Consider the following 17685-nt stretch of genomic DNA (forward strand, 5'->3'; position numbering starts at 1 on the left):
ACAGAGGCCGAGTCCTGTGTTTTGGAGTGTTCAAACCGGGCTCATGGGGCCAGTGTGAGAGCTGAGAGAGACCGACCGAGCCCTGCGTTGCGGGGGGCTGCAAACCGGGCTCCTGTGGCCAGTGCCGGGTGTCCGCAGCAGAGCCCCCGTGCTGCGATTTGGGGCTCGGAACCGGGCTCCCGTGGCCACTGCCGGGGCTGACGCAGAGCGACCCAGTCCCGCCTCGGGGCCTGCAGCCGAGCCCCGGCGCTGGGCTCAGCCCGGAGCCCCGCGGCTCCCCTCCGAGGCCGGGCTGGGGCCGCCGGTGCCCGCCGGAGCCCCCGCACCCCGCACCGGGCCCGGCCCCGGGAGCCGCCGGCCCTTCCCGCCTTCCCTCAGCGCCGCCGCCGCTTCGTTCCGGGCCCCGGCCCCGGCGGAGCCCCGCTCCCCCGCGGCGGGGCCGTGCCCGGAGCCCGGAGCCCCCCCAGCCCCGGGCAGGAGCGGGCAGCGCGGGACTTGGCCGCCGAGGCCCGGCCCCGGAGCGCGGCTCCTCCCGCCCCGGCGCCGGGACGGGGCCGGCGAGGCCGGGCTCGGGGCTCCGCCGGCTCGGGAGAGGGCGGGCCCAAGGCGCTGCCGAGGTCCTCGGGCCCCGGGCCCCGCTCCGCGCCCGCCCGCGGAGAGGCGGGCAGCGGCCGGGGGCAGCGGCAGGGCCCCGGCTCCGCGCACCCGCGAGGCCGAGGCCGAGGCCGAGGCCCGGCCCCACTCCCGGCCCCAGCCCGGCCTCACCGGCCCCGAGCTCGGCTCCACACCGCCCCGCAGAAGCCCCCGCCCCGCTGCCCGCGTCCGCCACGATCGGTAACGGCGCCCGTCTGGCGGCGGCGGCGGCGGCGGAGGAAGCGCGTGCGCGGGGCGGGGCCGTAGGGGCGGGGCCTGATCGCGCGTGCGCGGGGCGTGGCCTGGCGCAGGTGCGGCGGACGAGGGGGCGTGGTCTGTAACGAGGGGGCGTGGTCCGTAACGAGGGGGCGTGGTCCGTAACGAGGGGGCGGGGCTTGGCCCAGGTGCGGACGCGAGGGGGCGGGGCCTGCGCCAGGTGCGCGGCGGGCGGCGGCCGGGGCGCGTGCGCGGGGCGTGGCCTGTGCCAGGTGCGGGGCGGCGCGCGGTGGCCGGGGCGCGTGCGCGGGGCGGGGCCGAGCAGATTTGAGCCCCGGCGGCCGCCGCGCGCCCCCTTTTCTCGCTCCCCCCCGGTGGCGCCGCCCGCGGCCCCGGGGCGGCAGCGGCCGGGCCGGGCTCCCCCGGCGGGGCCAGGTGAGGCGCGGGGGGCTCGGCCCGCGGGGCCCGGCCGGGGCAGCCGGGGCAGCCGGGGGCGGCGGAGCCGGGGCCCGAGAGGCCGGGGCCGGGGCCGAGCAGCGGGGCCGGGGCGGCGGGGAAGGAGCGGGGTTTCTCGGGGCCGGGGTTTCTCGGGGCGGCGGCGGCGGCCGCGCTGGCGGTGGCTCCGCGGAGCAGCCGCGTTTCTCGGGGCGCCGGGGAATAAAGCCCGGAGGGCCGGAGCCCGGCGCCCCCCGCCGTCGTCGCCGCCCGCTCCACACGCGGCCCCCCGGGGCCGGGCCCGCCCGCGGGTCCCCCCGGCCAGTTCCCAAGCACCGCCCGAGCCCGCCGGGGCTGCCGGGCTCCCTGACACCACCCGCGGGGCTGGGGGCGCGGGGCTGCGGAGCCGGGGTCGGGGGGGAGCCCCGGTGCTGCTGCGCGGGGCTGGGGCAGAGGCCTGGGGGTTTGGGCCCAGAAACGGAGCCCCCGTCGGCTGTTTCTGGGGCCAAACCCGGGGCTGGGGCCGGGGCTGCGGGGGGCGGCGGGCGGGCGCTGGGGGGTGGGCAGGGTGCGTGGGCCCCCACCGGAGGTGGGGGTCCGGTCGCGGTGCGTGGGCCCCTGCCGGAGGCGGGGGTCCGGTCGCGGGGGTCCCCGAAGCGCGGGAGGCTGGCATGCACCAGGCCGAATTAAACGTCTGAGATAGTCTCTGGGGCGAAAAGCCCTTTTCTCCCCCTCTGCGCGCGTCCAGTCTTTATTCGAGGCATGTACCCCCCCCCCGGAGTGGTGACTGATCAGTAACCAGACACTGGGCGTACAGTTATGACATTTATTATTCATATGCAAGTTCTGACAGTGATTGATTTACGACCTGGTCAAAAGCCAAGATCGCATTAACAAGCACAAGCTGCAAGGGGCTGGAGAGGAGCTGGGGCTGGAACCAACTGGAACTGGAGCCCAAAACCAACTGGAGATGAGACTGGACTGGACCAGGAGCCACAAATAAGCTGGAGCTGAGACCAACTGGAGCCGGCACCAGAGATGAACTGGAGCTGAAACTTCCCAGAGCCGTCCATGAACTGGAGCCATCCACAAGCTGGACCTGAAACCAGAGCAGAAACAAACAGGAACTGCAAATGAACAGAAGCAGAAAAGAGCAACCCAAAGCTGCAAACAGGTCCAGCTCATGGACAGCTCCAGCCTGAAACGAACTGGAGCCACAGGTGAACTGGAGCAGAAACTGTCCAGAGCCGTCCATGCGCTGGAGTCGCAATGAAATGGAGCTGCAAAGGAGCTGGACCTGAAACCAGAGCAGAAACCAACTGGTACAGAAACAAACGGGAGCCAAAACTGAACGGGAGCTGTGCATGAGCTGGCCCTGAAATGAACAGGGGCAGAAAGAAATGACTGGAAGGTGCAAATGAGCTGGAGCCGCAGAGGAACTGGAGCTGAAAACAAACTGGAGCAGAAGCGGCCAACCTGAAGCTGCAGACAGGCTGGAGCCGTCCATGAGCTGGAGCCAAAACTGAACCGGAGCCGGGCCTGACACAAAGGGGAGCCCCAACCAACAAACAAAGCAAAGCAAAGCAAACAGGAGCCCAAACCCAGCTGGACCCCAAACAACTGACCTGGAGCTGAGCTGGAGCCACGCAGTCCCAGCAGCGTCTTGCCCAAAGCCAAGATCGTTTTAACAAGCACAAGCTGGAATTGAGAAGCTGGGGCCGGAGGAGATGAAACTGAACTGGAGCTGGAGCTGAAGGTGCAGATGAACTGGGGCCGCAGATGAACTGGAGCTGCAACTTCCCAGAGCCGTCCGTGGGCTGGAGCTGAAACAGGAGGAGAAACAAATGTGCTGGAGCTGGGTCTGAAATAAAGGGGAGCCCCAACCAACAAACAAAATGCACACACACAGACAAACGGGGGCCCAAACTGAGCCGGACCCCAAACACAGAGGGGCCCAAAGAACCGACCTGGAGCCGGGCGGGCGCAGGCAGGGCTGTCCCCAGCCCGCAGCGTCGGCCTTGGCGCAGGCAGCCCGGCTGCTGCTTCTTCTTCTGTTGGTCCACACTCAGAGCACGTACGGTTCTGACAGGGATCGATTACGGCCTTGCCCAAAGCCAAGATGGTTTCAACAAGCACAAGCTGCAATGGGCTGGGGATGAAACCAAGGAGGAGCTGGAGCCGTCCACGAGCTGGAGACGGAAACGAGCCGGAGCCGCAGAGAAACTGGATGTGAAAATCAGCTGGAGCTGAAGATGAGCTGAAGCAGCAAACCGAGCTGGAGATGAGACTGCACTGGAGAGGAGAAGGAGCTGGAGCCAGCACTGAACTGGAGCCGTCCAGGAGCTGGGCCTGGAAAGAAAGGGTGCAGAAACAGGGACCTGAAGCTGCGAACGAGCTGGAGCCGTCCACAAGCTGGGCCCGAAACAAAACAGGGGCAGAAACCACCAACCTGAGAATCCGCAACTGAGCTGCAGCCACAACGAACCGGAGCTGAAACGAGCCCGAGCCGTCCATGAGCTGGAGCCGCAAGGAATTGGAGCTGCAGCGGAACCAGAGCCACCCATGAGCTGGAGCCGAACAGAAACCAACTGGTACAGAAACAAACAGGAACCGCAAATGAGCTGGAGCCAAAACTCAACTGGAGCCGTGCACGAGCGGGAGCTGAAACAAAGGGGAGCCCCAACCAACAACCAAAACAAACACACACAAACAAACGGGGGCCCAAACCGAGCTGGACCCCAAAACCCAGGGGCCCCAAGAACCGACCTGGAGCCGCGCAGCCCCGGCAGCGCCTGCGGGCGGGCGCAGGCAGGGCTGTCCCCAGCCAGGCGCAGGGCAGGCGGCAGCGTCGGCCTCGGCGCAGGCAGCCCGGCTTCTTCGAGGTGGCTCCCGGCGTGGCTGGGGCTCCTCTGTCCGTCCGTCTGTCCGTCCCTGCGCAGGGAGAGACATGGCACAACCAGCTCCCGGCAGTGCGGCCCGGCCCAAAGAGCCCCGGAGCTGCAGCTCTGCCCGGCCCCTCGGCAGCAGCAGCCCCGCACCGCACCCCCGAGATGGGAGAGGAGGGAGAGCTGGGGACGGGGCAGCAGAAACGTCCCGTTTCCCCCCGGAAAGGTGGGCGAGAGCCAGGATCTGGCTGAAAACCCACCCGCCCTGCGCAGCAGCGGCGGCACAGACCGACTCCAGCAGGGCCGGGGCCAGCACCGCACCAGTGCCAGCGGGGTCTGGGCCAGACTCCAACAGCGCCCGCTCCCACCTCCCCAAACGTCCCTCACAGCCACGGCCCCCCGAAACGTCCCGCAGTCCCCCCCATGCCGCCTCGGGGCACTCACCTCACTGGGTACAGCCTCCCCACCGGCGTCCCCCGGTGCTCGTCGCCTCGGGGCTGTGCTCCTCGCCTGGGTGCAGGGATGAGCCTTCTCCGGGCATCGGCACAGCCATATGCCATAGCCGGTGCCCCCAACACCTCCCGAGGCACCGGGACGGCTGGTGCTGCCCATGCTTGGCCAGGCCGGCTTCACCATCTCACCAACAGGGCTGCAGGAGCTGGTGCGGTTCCCTGAAGCGGCGTCTGCTCCCAGCACAGCCCATTTTGAGCTAAAAAATAAGGTTTTACGTAAAACAATACCTTCATGTGGAGCTCAGAGCAGCCCAGAAACGTCCCGCAGCCCCTGCCACGCCGCCTCGGGGCACTCACCTCACTGGGCACAGCCTCCCCACCGGTGTCCCCCGGTGCTCGTCGCCTCGGGGCTGCGCACCTCGCCTGGGCACCAGGATGAGCCTTCCCCAGGCATCAGCCCAGCCATACGGCATAGCCGGTGTCCCCAACACCTCCCGAGGGACTGGCGGCACCAGGACGGCTGTTGCTGCCCATGCTTGGCCAGGCCGGCTTCACCGTCTCACCAACAGGGCTGCAGGAGCTGGTGCGGATCCCTGAAGCAGCCTCTGCTCCCACCACAGCCCATTTTGAGCTAAAAAATAAGGGTTTAAGTAAAACAATGCCTTCACCTGGAGCCCAGGGCCACCCCCAACCGCCCTGCTGGGGGACGCCCGGGGAGCTCCCCGTGCCCAGGGACCCCCGGTGCAGACGCGTCCCCCCGCCTGACCGCCCCGTCGGAGGAGCCCGGCCGCCCCCGACCTCGTCTGCGCGGCCGCGGTGCCTCCTCCCGTGCCGGTCCCCGCAGGCAGCGCGACCCGTCCCCGCAGGCAAACCCCGCTTTCCCGGGGAGCGCTCGCACCCACCGCGGGCCGCGGGCAGGCGTGCGCGGTCTGCCGGCGGGGGTGCCGGGGCCCCTCCGCAGCTTCTGCGCCGTCGCCAGGTCGTGGCTGGAGCGGGGGCTGAGCCCGCGGCTGAAATCGGGAGCTGCCGGGGACCCCCAGCCCCGCAGCCGCTGCCCCCGGAGAGGGTCGGTGCCGAAACGCGCCGGGGAAGTCACCGGGCCCCCGCCGGGCCCCCACGGGGGAACAGCCCACTCACCCGCAGCAAAGTCCGCGTGTCCAGGGCCGGGCCCTCCTCCAGCTGGTTTTACTTCGGCATGAGGCGAAACTGGTTTTACTCCAGCAAAACGCGAGGGCTCCCGGCCAAACCCAGCGGCTGAGAGACCGCGGGGCCAGGCCGGCGGGCGGGAAGGGCTCGGAGAGGGACGGGGGGCAACAAACCGCTCCCTGCTCGGGGGCAGACAGAAAAGCGCGGTCAAAGCCGAGGCGCACGCACAACGCGTGCTGCGCCCAGGCAAAACTCCAGCCTCTGCTCCCAAGTTTTAACCTTACAGCGGAACCGCAACCCGCGGCCGGCGAGCGCCCACCGGGACGGGTCAGCAGCTTCGCGGGCGCAGGAGGCAACGCGCTGCGTCGCGCCAAAGGGAACCAAAACGCCCCGAGCTGCCCCCCGCCAGCGAGGAGCCTCCCTGCCCCCGCTCTGCGGAGCCCCCCCCGCCCCGGCAGCCCCGCACCGCCCCCGGCCGCGGGCCGGGCACCCGCAAACCGGCCCCGAACCCGCGTTACTTCCACCCCGCGCCCCCCCGGCGCCGCTCCCGGCCTCGCCGCGGAGCCGCCCGCGCCCCCGGCCCCGGCCCCGGCCGCCCCCACGCACGGCAGCGCCCGCGGCCGGGGCCCCCACGCCGAAGCCCCCGGGGCCCGCACGGGGGCACGGCCCCGCCCCGGCCGCTTTCGCCCCCGCCGGGGACGGGCCAGGAGCGCGGGCGGCGCCGAGCCCCGCCCGGGCTCCCCCGCACGCCCCGCCCGGCACCGGGCGCCCCCTCCCCGGGCCGCGCCCGGGCCCGACCGCCCCCGACCCCGCTCAGCGCCCGCCACGGCCACGGCGGCGCCCGCGGGGCCCCCGGCGGGGCCCGGCCACGGCACGGAGCCCCCGCCCCGCCCGGGACCCCCCGCCCCGCCGCTCCCTGCGCCCGCCGCTCCGGCCCGGCCCGCGGCAGCGGCGCCCCCTGGCGGCGCACGGCGGTACTGCGCCCCGGGGCTTCTTCGAGCCTCGGCCACGGGCGGCCCCACCCGGCGCGGCCAATCAGCGCTGCCGGCGGCGGCGGGAGCAGCCAATAGCGCTGCAGCAGGCCTGGGCTCTGCAGGTCGTCATCGCCTGACGAGGAGCCGGCCGACGTCAGGGACACGTCGGGCAGTGACGGCACGGTGACGTCCCCCCAGCGCAGGGGACGCTCCCTGCCCCGGCCCTGCTGGCCACGCTGTTCCTGAGCCAAGCCCGGCGGCCGCTGGCCGCCTCGGCCACCTGGCTCACGCTCGGCCGTATTTCCATTAGCCTCGCGCGCTACGTAAACGCGCACGCGCGCTCCTTTCGGGCGGCGGGGGCGAACCTTTTCGGTCCTGAAGGGAGTTGGGGGTCGCCACCTCCCCTCGCCGCGCTCACCTCTGCCCCGTTTCCTGCAGTTTTGCCAAACTTCACGCTTCTCTGGCCACCGTCCGGTCTCGGTGCCAAGACGTTCCCTGTGGTCGGTCTGTCGGCTCTTCTCAAAGGCCAGAGCCCTCGGGTGTCCGCAGCTCGTTACGTGTACCAACGCTTTCCTGTCTTTTAGCTCCCTCCCAAATTCCCTTCCCAAGGCACAAGTGCTTAGTAGTTTTGCTAATTGCAAAGTCACTGTTTCTGCTCAGCTTCAGAAACTATTTCCAACGGCACGTCGGCGTGCGGGGTGCGTTCTGCGCGTGCACGCGCCAGGCGTGCGCTACGTGTGGGTGCGCGCAGCGTCTGCGAGCGCTCCGCGCCTACGTACGTGATGCCCCAGCTGGGTATCGATCCCCCCTTTTCTTCCGAGGGTTGCATCTCTTCCAGAGTTCCAGCCTCAAATGTATCTGCTGTGACGGACAGACGGATTGGAAATGCAGGCACGACCCCGTATGAAGGCACAGGCTATGATACCCATGCAGATTATCAGTATTACTAACACAAACAGATTCTTTAACCGTGTCCAATCGGGCAGCCCGGAGGTAACTTTATGCAGCATTTCTTCACCACCCCAACATGCACCATCCTTAGTTACCTGCTGTAAAATCTTAGTCCGAGTCCAAATCTCTCCTACACCTGCAGAGATGCTGCTGCTTCGATCCGCACAGACACAACAGCTGGTACTGGTTATCGTACAGACACCTCCCTGCGAGGCGAGGAACAGACCAAGGGCCATCCGCTTCTGCAGCGCTACCTGGGTAAACGAGGTGCCTCGGCCTGTAACGCTTGTACGGCGTCTGCAGCCCTGTTCTCTCCGATTTCTAGCGCCGCAGATATATTCCCAATTGCCGTCCCCAGTTCGCCAGCTCCGAGGGCCGGGATAAGCCACCCAGCAAAGCTATGCAAGCCAGCAGGTCGCTCAGCTAGCAGCTTTGACGACCTTTGGTTCCGCTTAAGAAAAGCTCCTCGTTCACACAATTTGTCAGTCACGGTCATCTTCGGGACGAGGGCTCCTAGCGCACAGGGCCCTCCCGACCCCAGAGGCAACACTTTGCGAGCTGGGCTCCCGCACAGCCGGTACCGACCCGTTCCTTTCGGAGCGGGGAGCCCAGGGTAATTAAGGAGATGGAAGGAGTCTGTCAAATTTTGGGTAAAATTTAAGGAAGGAGACTCGTTACAAGATGGGTAATTTCCTATAAAAGGGCCATGACCTGCAACGCAGACACATGGAGGGACGGTGCCATTCCAGGTAAAATTCAATGTGTTTCCTTCTAATTCCGGAAAACCGGATGGTGGCTTTTTGCTTCATCTGGTACCTTGCCACATTTTCGGGTCGGCCCGATTAATTCCAGAAGGAAGAGGTGCGCCAATTAGAGATACCCCCGCTTCGATTGCCTTGGCATTTCAGTGCAGACCCAACAAGAACGTAAGCTGATACTTTAGCTACCTCTGACGTGAATTGTACGTGTGAATTAGGTTCCCGGGCCTCTGTTTTAATCCAAAGTAGGGTGACACTCAGAACGCAGATGAACATTTTATCTGCCTTCTCTGTCCTGTCTCTTCAATGTCAGTTTAAGCGGAGGAGATGATTCTGTTATCCACGGCGCAGGAGCTTTCCTGACCCTGGAATAGTGCGTCCAGGGTCCTTCGCCCCCGACTTTAGCAGCCGCGTAAGTTGTCGGCAACGCCGGGAAAGGTCCTGTCCACTCCTCGGTCAGCGGCTCCGAGTTCAGGACCCGACGTCGACCCAGTCTCCGGGCGGGAGCGGACGCGCCGGCGTGTGGAGCTCCGATGGTCTATCCGTCCTAAAGCTTGCTTGTGTGTGTTTATCTGATGAGACCGGACAGCAGACCACTCTTTTGTCTGATAAGACCCCAGGGCAGACCACTCTTTGGCTTATCAAGTACCACCATCTGGCAAGGAAAGCTGTGCAAACTTGCTGAGGCAGCAGGCCGTTCTTTGGCTTCTCAGGCACCACCCAGAACAGGACACCAGCTGGTACCCGGGCCAGGCTGCTTGCCCCACCAGCAATAAATTAGATGTGCATGTGTTGGGTCCCTCATGTTGCCCTGGGTAGCCAAAGGGGACCGAGAGGGCAAACTCCCTCTCCAACACCAGATAAAAGACGGCACAGCGAAACCTGAGTGTGGCCATCCGCCACCGAAAAACTGAAGACTGAGGACCAACGGGAAGCCGCTGGATCCGTGGTGGTGACTATCGGATCCATGGTGGTGACTATCCTTTGCTTATCTCTCTGAAGGCTTGCTTAATTTCCTCCTAATATTGCCTGCCTTTCCTATCGCTTTACTCTTTCATATTTACCCAATAAAATGTCTGATTGGCGGCATAGGACCTCGCTTGTGTCTTAATTTCGCCCTTGGGATCATTACAAACCTTCCCCGAGCCCGACAATCAGACCGGGACTTAACCACGGGCTTGTGAAGTTCCCGTCGAGTCGGTGTCGGCCCTGGTTTCAAGTGCGCGCGCTACGTCTGGGTGCACGCAGCGTCCGTGAGCGCTCCACGTCTACGGACGTGATGGCCCAGCTGGGGTTTCGACTCACGGTAAATCTCCAGCTACAGCTGTCGTCTCTGCCTATAGAAAATCACTGTAGCCACAAATAGTTTCCTTTTAAATTCTCATCTCAGAAAAGATGGAGGGAAAGGGCAGTCACGGCACAGCGGGAGGAAGGAGAGCACGCAGCGTAAAAGCTGGCCGGATCGGTTTCTGAAATGCCGGCGCAGAAACCTTTCCCAGGGCTCGCTCCTTCCCTGCCCGCGCGGGTCAGAGCGTGTTTGCCCACACCCAGCCAGCATCACCACGCCAGGGGTCTCGCTGGCTTCACCCAGAGTTCAGAGTTCGCAAGGGAGCATTTCTTTCAAGCTGAAAAAGTCCCCCGTGAAAGGGATTTGGGGGTACTCTTTGCTTATCCCACCCAGTGACTAACTCGCTCTCGCTTTCCTTGGCTTGATAAACCACGGCCTCACACTGGGTCTAAAGTTCGGTCCAGGCAACCTGCAACTCACACACACACGCGCGCGCGTTACGTGAGGCTAAAAGCAAAAGCACTCACCCGGAGCTGGATGTATTTGGGGAGCGCTTGCTCCGGTGTACAGAGGAGAGGGGACCGTTGTCCTCCGAGGCTCTCCCGTCGCCCACGATGACACCCCACGCAGCAGCGATGCCACAGCCCGCTCCAGGACCTACGAGAACAAAACCAAGCCTGTAACCGCGAGCCCCAGCAGAGTTCACCTCCGGCGCGGCGCCTGCCCCTTTAGCAACCCAAAGACTTTCAGAGGAGGAGCAGAAACGGGACGGCGCGGCAGCAACGAGACCGCAAGGACACAAACCTGAATCCTGCTCTGCCGGTGCAGCCCCCGTGCCCCAGGCAGCAGCACATCGCAGCGGACGCACACGCGCGCAAGCAGCGCTTCCAGCCCAGCAGGGACACGGCAGTTTTGTCCTGGCAGAAAAGGCTTCTTTTGAGGGAGCTGTTTCACATTTCAGATGAGTTGTCTCCTTCGTCAGGCCAGGCGGGACTGTTGCAAGCCTCACGATGTATTCTGAGGCGTGTAACAAACTATACGGACCTGGTCTCAGCGTGAGACTGATGCTCCCGTCCCTATACAGCATCCATCGAGACCCCCTCGGCCCTGCCGCAGCCGGCCGTGCCGCCGCCGCAAATCCGGACGGCCTGGGACTTGCCCTTCATGTGCTTGGGACGGGTCCCGGATCTGGAACAGCTGACAACGTTTCTGCCGCATTTATGATTTTAAATGGGTCTGACGCTTTGGCACCTCCGAAACGGAGACGGGGTTTCTGCCTCGCCCTTCGCTCCGAAGGATGCCGACGGCCTTGCTGGGAAGCCAGCGCTGGGGATGCCCGTGGAGCTGCCGGAGCTGCCGGGCTCCAGCCGCGGCCGGAGGCCTCGGAAGGGCCCCACCAGGCCCCCATCACCCGGCGGCCCCACCTGGAGCCCCACCACCCACACGCCCTTCCCCATTGGCCCCGCTCGGTATTTAAGCTCCGGCCCAGGGGCTGGGTTCTCACTTTGCTGGGGGCTGTGTTGTGAATCCTTGGGTTTTCTTGTGAGCCTTGGTGTTTTATTGCTGTTGTTTTTTCCCCCTGCTGTTGCTTGGGGAGCGTTATTGGGCTGCCTTGGACCCCTGCTCAGGTACTGGGGGGCTGTGTGTGCGTGTGGGGGGGCTCTGGGTTCCTGCTGTCATTAGGTTTAAGTGTGTTTGTCCCCAGTTTTATTGTAATCTGCCTGCATGAGCTGGGTTACTGGCAGTGTGTGTCTTCGTGTGGCTTTTTCTTTCTTCTCCTGGCTGACAAAACATGGCTGGAGCATGTTCTTTCTACAGCATACCCTGTGAGGCAGGTTGGATTCAGGTGGGAGGGTCTGGCTGTTTCATTTTCAAGTTTTGTCTTTTGCTAAATGAAGGGCCATTTACATCCCAGGCATGACCTCTGCTGTCTGGAGAAAAAAGTTCATTTGAATTAACTCTTTAACTTGACTTTCCAAAACAGCGGTCCCGCTTTTACCGTTGCAGAGAAACTGGGGGATAGGAAGGGGACAGACTTGTTCTGTTAAAGGCTGTCGGAGAGGTTTCAGGTTCTTGCCTACCTACATGTAAATGTGCAAATGCTTTAATTGATCTGTAAAAACACAGGCCCGCGATGAACGTTGCCGTGCTGCTGGCTTGTACGAAGGCAGCAGACCCCAGGCGTGCCCTGGTTGTGCAGCCAGGGCAAATGCTCAGTCTGGCTCCAGCGTTACGGCGGAGCTCCCGCTCTCCTCATCTCTGGCAGGGTTTCTGTTACCTGTTGAAGGCCGGCTCAGCTAAAAGGGCTGTTCTGGCACCCTGCACCCAGGGAGTGGGGCTGTGGGAGCCCCCTGAGAGCAGGGATGCTTTTTCCAGTGGAGGACAGAGCCCCGGAGCTTCTTCTCTTGCTCTGGATGTGGGGATGTAAGTCCAGACTGTTTTACCCCCCCCCCTTGTTTCCTGCTGCTCATTTAAAAGGTGCCCTTGCCCTCTCTCCAGAGGGGCAGGAACCCTGTCCTGTAGCTCAGCACGCATATAAGAGCCTTAGAGTTACATGGTGTGCTGGGGAGCACTCGGTGCGTTGGGTATGGCTCTGGGCTGCTGCTCCCCCAGCTGTAATGGCTTGGGGGTGCCAGCACTGGCATCTGCAGAGGTGACTGTTAGTCCCTGACCTTGTATAGGACTTGTGGGATTTGAAGTAGCTTTGCCTTGTTGTGTGTGAAGAGCTGGTCTTAACTGGGAAAGAGTGGTTATGGAAAGGTGTGAATGTGATAAGACTCCACCACAAAGATCCCCTCTTTAACTACAGAGGAGAGAGTAAATATTTGCCTATGCTGCCTCTCAGTGCACCTCAGGGTCATGATCTTGAGAAACCCCTTATGAAGAAGAGATCAGCACAGCATCACCTGGGGACTTCTAAGCCTTTGCTTTTTGTATCTGCTCACATATTGAAGTTGTGGAATGCATCCATTTATTTGGGTGAGGAGACTTGTCATGTGTCCTGCCCTCAGCTTTGTGTTAATCCTCATTGCCTTTTTCAGCTTTTGTGGCACCTTCTGATGCCAGGTGCCCAGGGAAAGTGACCCTTTGTGCTGTTGTCATTAGGGAGACTTTGACAATTGCTTTGAGCTGCATTGAAACACAAACTAGATCCTTTCCTACTTATTTTCCAGTGCAAAAAAACCCAGAGAAATGCTGCCTCGAATACTCACTCAGTCGTGATGGCACCGACATTGCACAAGGGACACTGAGGCTCAGAGTCCTGGCCTGAATGAAAAAGTGCAAAAACTCCTCCTTGTGTCTTCCAGGTCCCTGTCAAAGTGCTCTAAAAAGTGTAAGTTAGTGTGTTCAGGCAGCTCCTAGGAGACAGAAAAGAAAGCCAAGCTGTTCATTCTTCACCTAGAACAAACAGATCACCTGTCACTAATCTGCTTTCTAAACTATTTCTGAATTAATAAATCACCTTCCTAATTTACTAAAATGTAATACCATATTTCCTTTTGATCAAAGCTAAAAGAATATCTGTATGCCACTTTAAAGAAAGTTAAGCTCCCTAAGCCTTACCTCTGTTAGTGTAGTATTGATTTGAACTACTAGAAGAAAAAGAAGCACTTCTGATAGTATTTTTATCCTGGCTTGATAATACAGTGGTTGGATAATTTGAAATTTTGATAATATAGTGGGATGTAAACAAGGCTTTTCCCACATACGTGTTGTTTTGGCTTTGGTTTTTTCCTTTCCTCTTTCAAGGCTGAGCTTTTTATCGCTCCTGCCCAGCACCCCCGGGGCAGCTGGGTCTCTCCTCCTCGGCAGCAGCCGGTAACCCGGTGCTCTGGGCCCCGGGGGGAGAAGGAAAGCTGCCTTCTGCTCTCAGGGCCACTTATGTGGTTTATTCTCGTTGTCTTGTTGCCATCACCCCCGAGCAGGGCCACACCATGCTCTCCAAAGCCAGATCAGTGCTGTGCTCCTGCCACCCTCCTGGAAGTGTCCAGCGACGGGGTTTTGAGGCTGTTCTGTGGAGCCTGTCCATGTTCCTAGATTAGAAACTATTGGTGCTGAGATAAAGCTGGTATTTTTTAAATTAAGGGCACTTTGTAATTATCAACAGTGTCACAGCTTTATACTGTAATACAGCTTGAATTTAAGTAACCTACTTTAGAACTATTGATCCTTCTCCATTGCCAGCCAAATGAATCCCTGCTTCAGGGCAGTGAGAGGCAGAGGCATCATGTACAAGCCTCAGAAGACAAATATGGGGGTGCAAGGAGATGTACAGAGAGGGTGAAAACTGCTTTCAGGGCAGAGATTTTTCTGACAAGGGAAAGAAATAAAGCTCAAACCCAACACAGCACAGAAGCTGTGCAAGGAGAGCCGCTGGAAGGGAATTGTGTTAAAACAGGACACTGATAGTTCAGGGAGAGATGGGTTAATAGGGCATCACAGGAGAGTCAGGAGTGCCTGGGGTAGGAAGGACAGGCCTGCAGAGCAGGAGGACACTGCTGACAGACAAGGTCAAGGCACGTTCCAGGGATACGTGGAGCACCAGGGAAAACTCAAGTGCCAAATCTCACCCTGCACCTACCAGCCCTTACACTGGGGTTTTGTGAAACTCTGTTCAACCTGTTTCACTCCAGGCACAATTTGGAGTTTCTGTGACACCCATCAGAGTGATGCTTCTTGCCTGTAACATCCTCTGTCACTTCGCAAGTAATGGTAGCACAGATCATCAGCTGCCTCCTATGCCAGCCTCTGGGGCTCCTGCCGTTTTTGCTTATACTCCATAAAACTCCCAGCAGATCCATCACCTACCAGAGCATGCTGGGATTTCTTTGGGAATCCTGTGGTACAGGGTGTTTGAAGTAGTGGCTGCCAGATTCAGAAAGTCACCATAGGAAGCACACGGGTACATCAACCAGAAGAGAACACCTGCTAAAAATGCGTCAGTAGGCACTACCACCAGTACAGCATCACCACGTCTATACAATGTTGACATCTCATCTTTGCAGTTACTTCATTCTAGGATAATCCCCCCAAATGACCTGTGCAAGGGAGGCACTAGCTCAATAGTCCATGAACATCTTCTTTCACAAATATGTTAAGTATACTTATTTTCTTCACTGAAACTGGAAGCACCCTTAATTCTGCCATTAGTCCTGGAGCTGAACTCTTGCTCCTTGTTCTGGTACCTACCCCCTCTCCAGGACTTCAGACATGGCGACAGCTTTATATGGTGTTTAAGTTGATGTCTTGCTGTAATGTGACAGAGGTGTATGCTTGGGAGTACTCCTCCATCCTTATTAAGGGTTTGACTTCTGTTTAGGTACCAGTGTTCAGCAATAACTTTGCTTATAAAATGAGCTGTCAGGCACACCAACATGGGCTCTTACCTCTACTATCAGGCTGATTGCTTGCTAGTGTGGTCCCTTGACTACATGAGTTACTTTATGATCTGTGGCTGTCAGTGCCTTGGTTCTGGGCAGCTGTCCTCTGGGAGAGCCAACACTGAATGCCTGGGAAGGGTGGGAAAAGGAGTGGTGAAAGAGCGGACCGGTCTGTTCCTTCCCAGCTCAGGGATGTTTTGTTTGCCATGGACTCTCTCTTAATGCAGCTGGCTGTTTATTAATTAACCTTGCTCCCCTCTCCTCCTGTACCAGCTTGCTAGGACACTGGGAAATACCCGACGGTGAGCAGGGAACTCTGATATGTGCTGCTGATTTTTCTGCCCTGACATGAGGCAGCATCTTTTCACTATGGGCTGAGTTCAGGGAATAGCAGAAGTGAGTAATTATGGCCCTTAGCTGTCATGAGGTGTGTCAGATTCCTGATAAAGTCTACGCTGCAATTAAATGCAAATTTCAGAGGATATTCTGTGGCTATGCAGACTCAGCCCTTGCTATTTTAAGGGAAGCAACCTTGTCCCAACCACTTGCCACATCCAACTATGTAACTTTGTTAACTAATTAGAGGATGTTATGAAAAAAGTTAATGGGCCAAATTTCCAGTTAGTTCATAAGACGGTCCAGCCCCACAGCTGGGTTCCAGCAGTATCGTTAAAGAAAGAATATGATATTTCTGTAAATACAGAAATACTGACCTTGTATCTCTTTGCCTTGTAAACCCTGTTTTCTATCAGCTTGTCTTTTTTGTATTGATTCTCCTCCCCTCACACTCTGTGATTAAATACTCTCCTCTTCCCCAAACTTACTGTCTGCAGTGCCTTTCATGTGGGCTCAGAGTCTGGACAAGAAAGTGCTGGAAACAAGCAGCCTTACGCTCTTCTTCTGTAGCATATGAGCATGCAGAATGGCTGCGCTGTCCTCATTTTACATGCATGCTCTCTTGGGAGCAGATCCTGCAACCTGTTGTGCTCAGCCACGGGTATCTGTGCAAGAGAGGGAGGAGAAGAGAGGAAAGGCTTCTCGTCTGCTGTACGTAGGGTTCCTTTCATGTGAGGCCTAGACAAGTCCTCAGGATGGGTAAGTCTCCTGTCCCATGGGGATCAAAATCTCCCCATGCTCCTGTACAGGTGTGTCTAGCCTCTGCTACAGTGGCTCTCCCTGCAGGAACCAGACATTTAGCAGCTGGACCTTGCAGCACTGAACTCTTAATCCATTCACCCCCAGCTGCCTGTATTTTACCAATAATTTGTTAGGAAGAAAAGCTGACTCTCCTGAAGCAATTTGCATCAATTCTCTAACTAATGCAGGTAATTTTTTGACTAATGGTCTTTTCTTAACATGAGTTATGTATAAAGTATGACTGTACAAATTTAAGAAGAAAGAAAAGCCCTGAGAAGAATGAAGTAATTCTGTTTTCTGCGAGCACACAGTCCAAGGAGATGATACATTAGAAAGGATTAATAGCACACTGAAGGCACAGTGAAGTTTATCTTTGACACAATGAACTCCAGATTTAATATACAACTCTAGGAGACAGATGTTTATTTTCTTAACTGTGTCCTTGGAGCCCATTTTTAGAAAATGGAATCAATCTGATTCCTCCAGGTATGTGTATGGTGTATATTCAAGACCCAGCAAATGGACATTTTCAGCCTCTGAAATATTCTGGGTTAGAAATATTCTGTGTTCCTTACTCACATGAAAAAAGGGTCATGCATGAAAGCATTGGGTTCCTTTCTGCTCAGAAAAAATAGCATCTTCCTGTGCGCTCCTAAATAGAAAACATCATTACAAAAAGCCACCAGGAGGCAGCATATTAAAACATTTGTGCTATAAAAGGACATCCACTACAATTGGAAAACAAACCCCACAACCCCCCTGCCCCTCTCCTAAATCTTCAACCTAAGATTTAGCAAATGTGTTCTCCCCGCCTGCCTCCTTGTCATTATGCTTTATGCACCGATATCTTTTCTTCTCTACATACCTGAAATTAGTTGCAATTCCACTGCTGTCAAACAGCTTACTGCAGGCGCACAGTTAAAATGGAAGTCAAAGTGATTTCTGGAATAGCATTTAGTGGAAAAAATGAGTAAACAAAGTAGGTAGAAGTGATATGACAAAATCTAAAACCTCCCAACAGACTAAACTGCTTTTGCTTCCTCTAGGGTTTACCGAAACATTCCAAACCGCTGAGCTCTCTCCTATTTTTCTTTTTGTTTACAAATACATAGCAAAATGCCACCCAAAAGGAAGGACTGAAATTTGGACGAACCCAGGAGTACGCTCTCGCCCCTTGCACAGGCGGTACTCCTGGATCGCTGCCACACCAACGCTGCTGCTACAGGTCTGGCTCGCAACTACGCTGCCCTGGCGCAGAACCGGAGAAATGATCCAGCTCTGCGCTTCATGACCTGGGAAGGCTGGAAGCTGTCTCCTCTCCTCCGCCCCCTCGGTCCTTCTTTTCTGCTGGTATAAAAAGACTGTTCTTAGTTGCGGCTCAGCATAAGATAAGAGAGCCTAAAATCACTACAGACATATACGATAGCTT

General features: G+C 58.8%; 1 protein-coding gene across 1 annotated transcript; it reads right to left on the reverse strand.

The window, feature by feature from the left end:
• Positions 1-2174: 2174 nt before the first annotated feature.
• On the reverse strand, positions 2175-4746 carry LOC309592009 (uncharacterized protein; the record flags this gene model as incomplete). Its single annotated transcript, XM_082315033.1, has 6 exons — positions 4614-4746; positions 4051-4215; positions 3734-3872; positions 3252-3633; positions 2910-3107; positions 2175-2383 (listed from the first exon to the last, which is right to left on the reverse strand). Exons 1-6 carry the CDS (start codon positions 4727-4729, stop codon positions 2175-2177), a joined length of 1209 nt encoding a protein of 402 aa, XP_082171159.1. The 5' UTR covers positions 4730-4746.
• Positions 4747-17685: the final 12939 nt, after the last annotated feature.

The sequence above is a fragment of the Platalea leucorodia genome, assembly GCF_965183815.1.
Source record: "Platalea leucorodia genome assembly, chromosome: 6".
NCBI lineage: Eukaryota > Metazoa > Chordata > Aves > Pelecaniformes > Threskiornithidae > Platalea > Platalea leucorodia.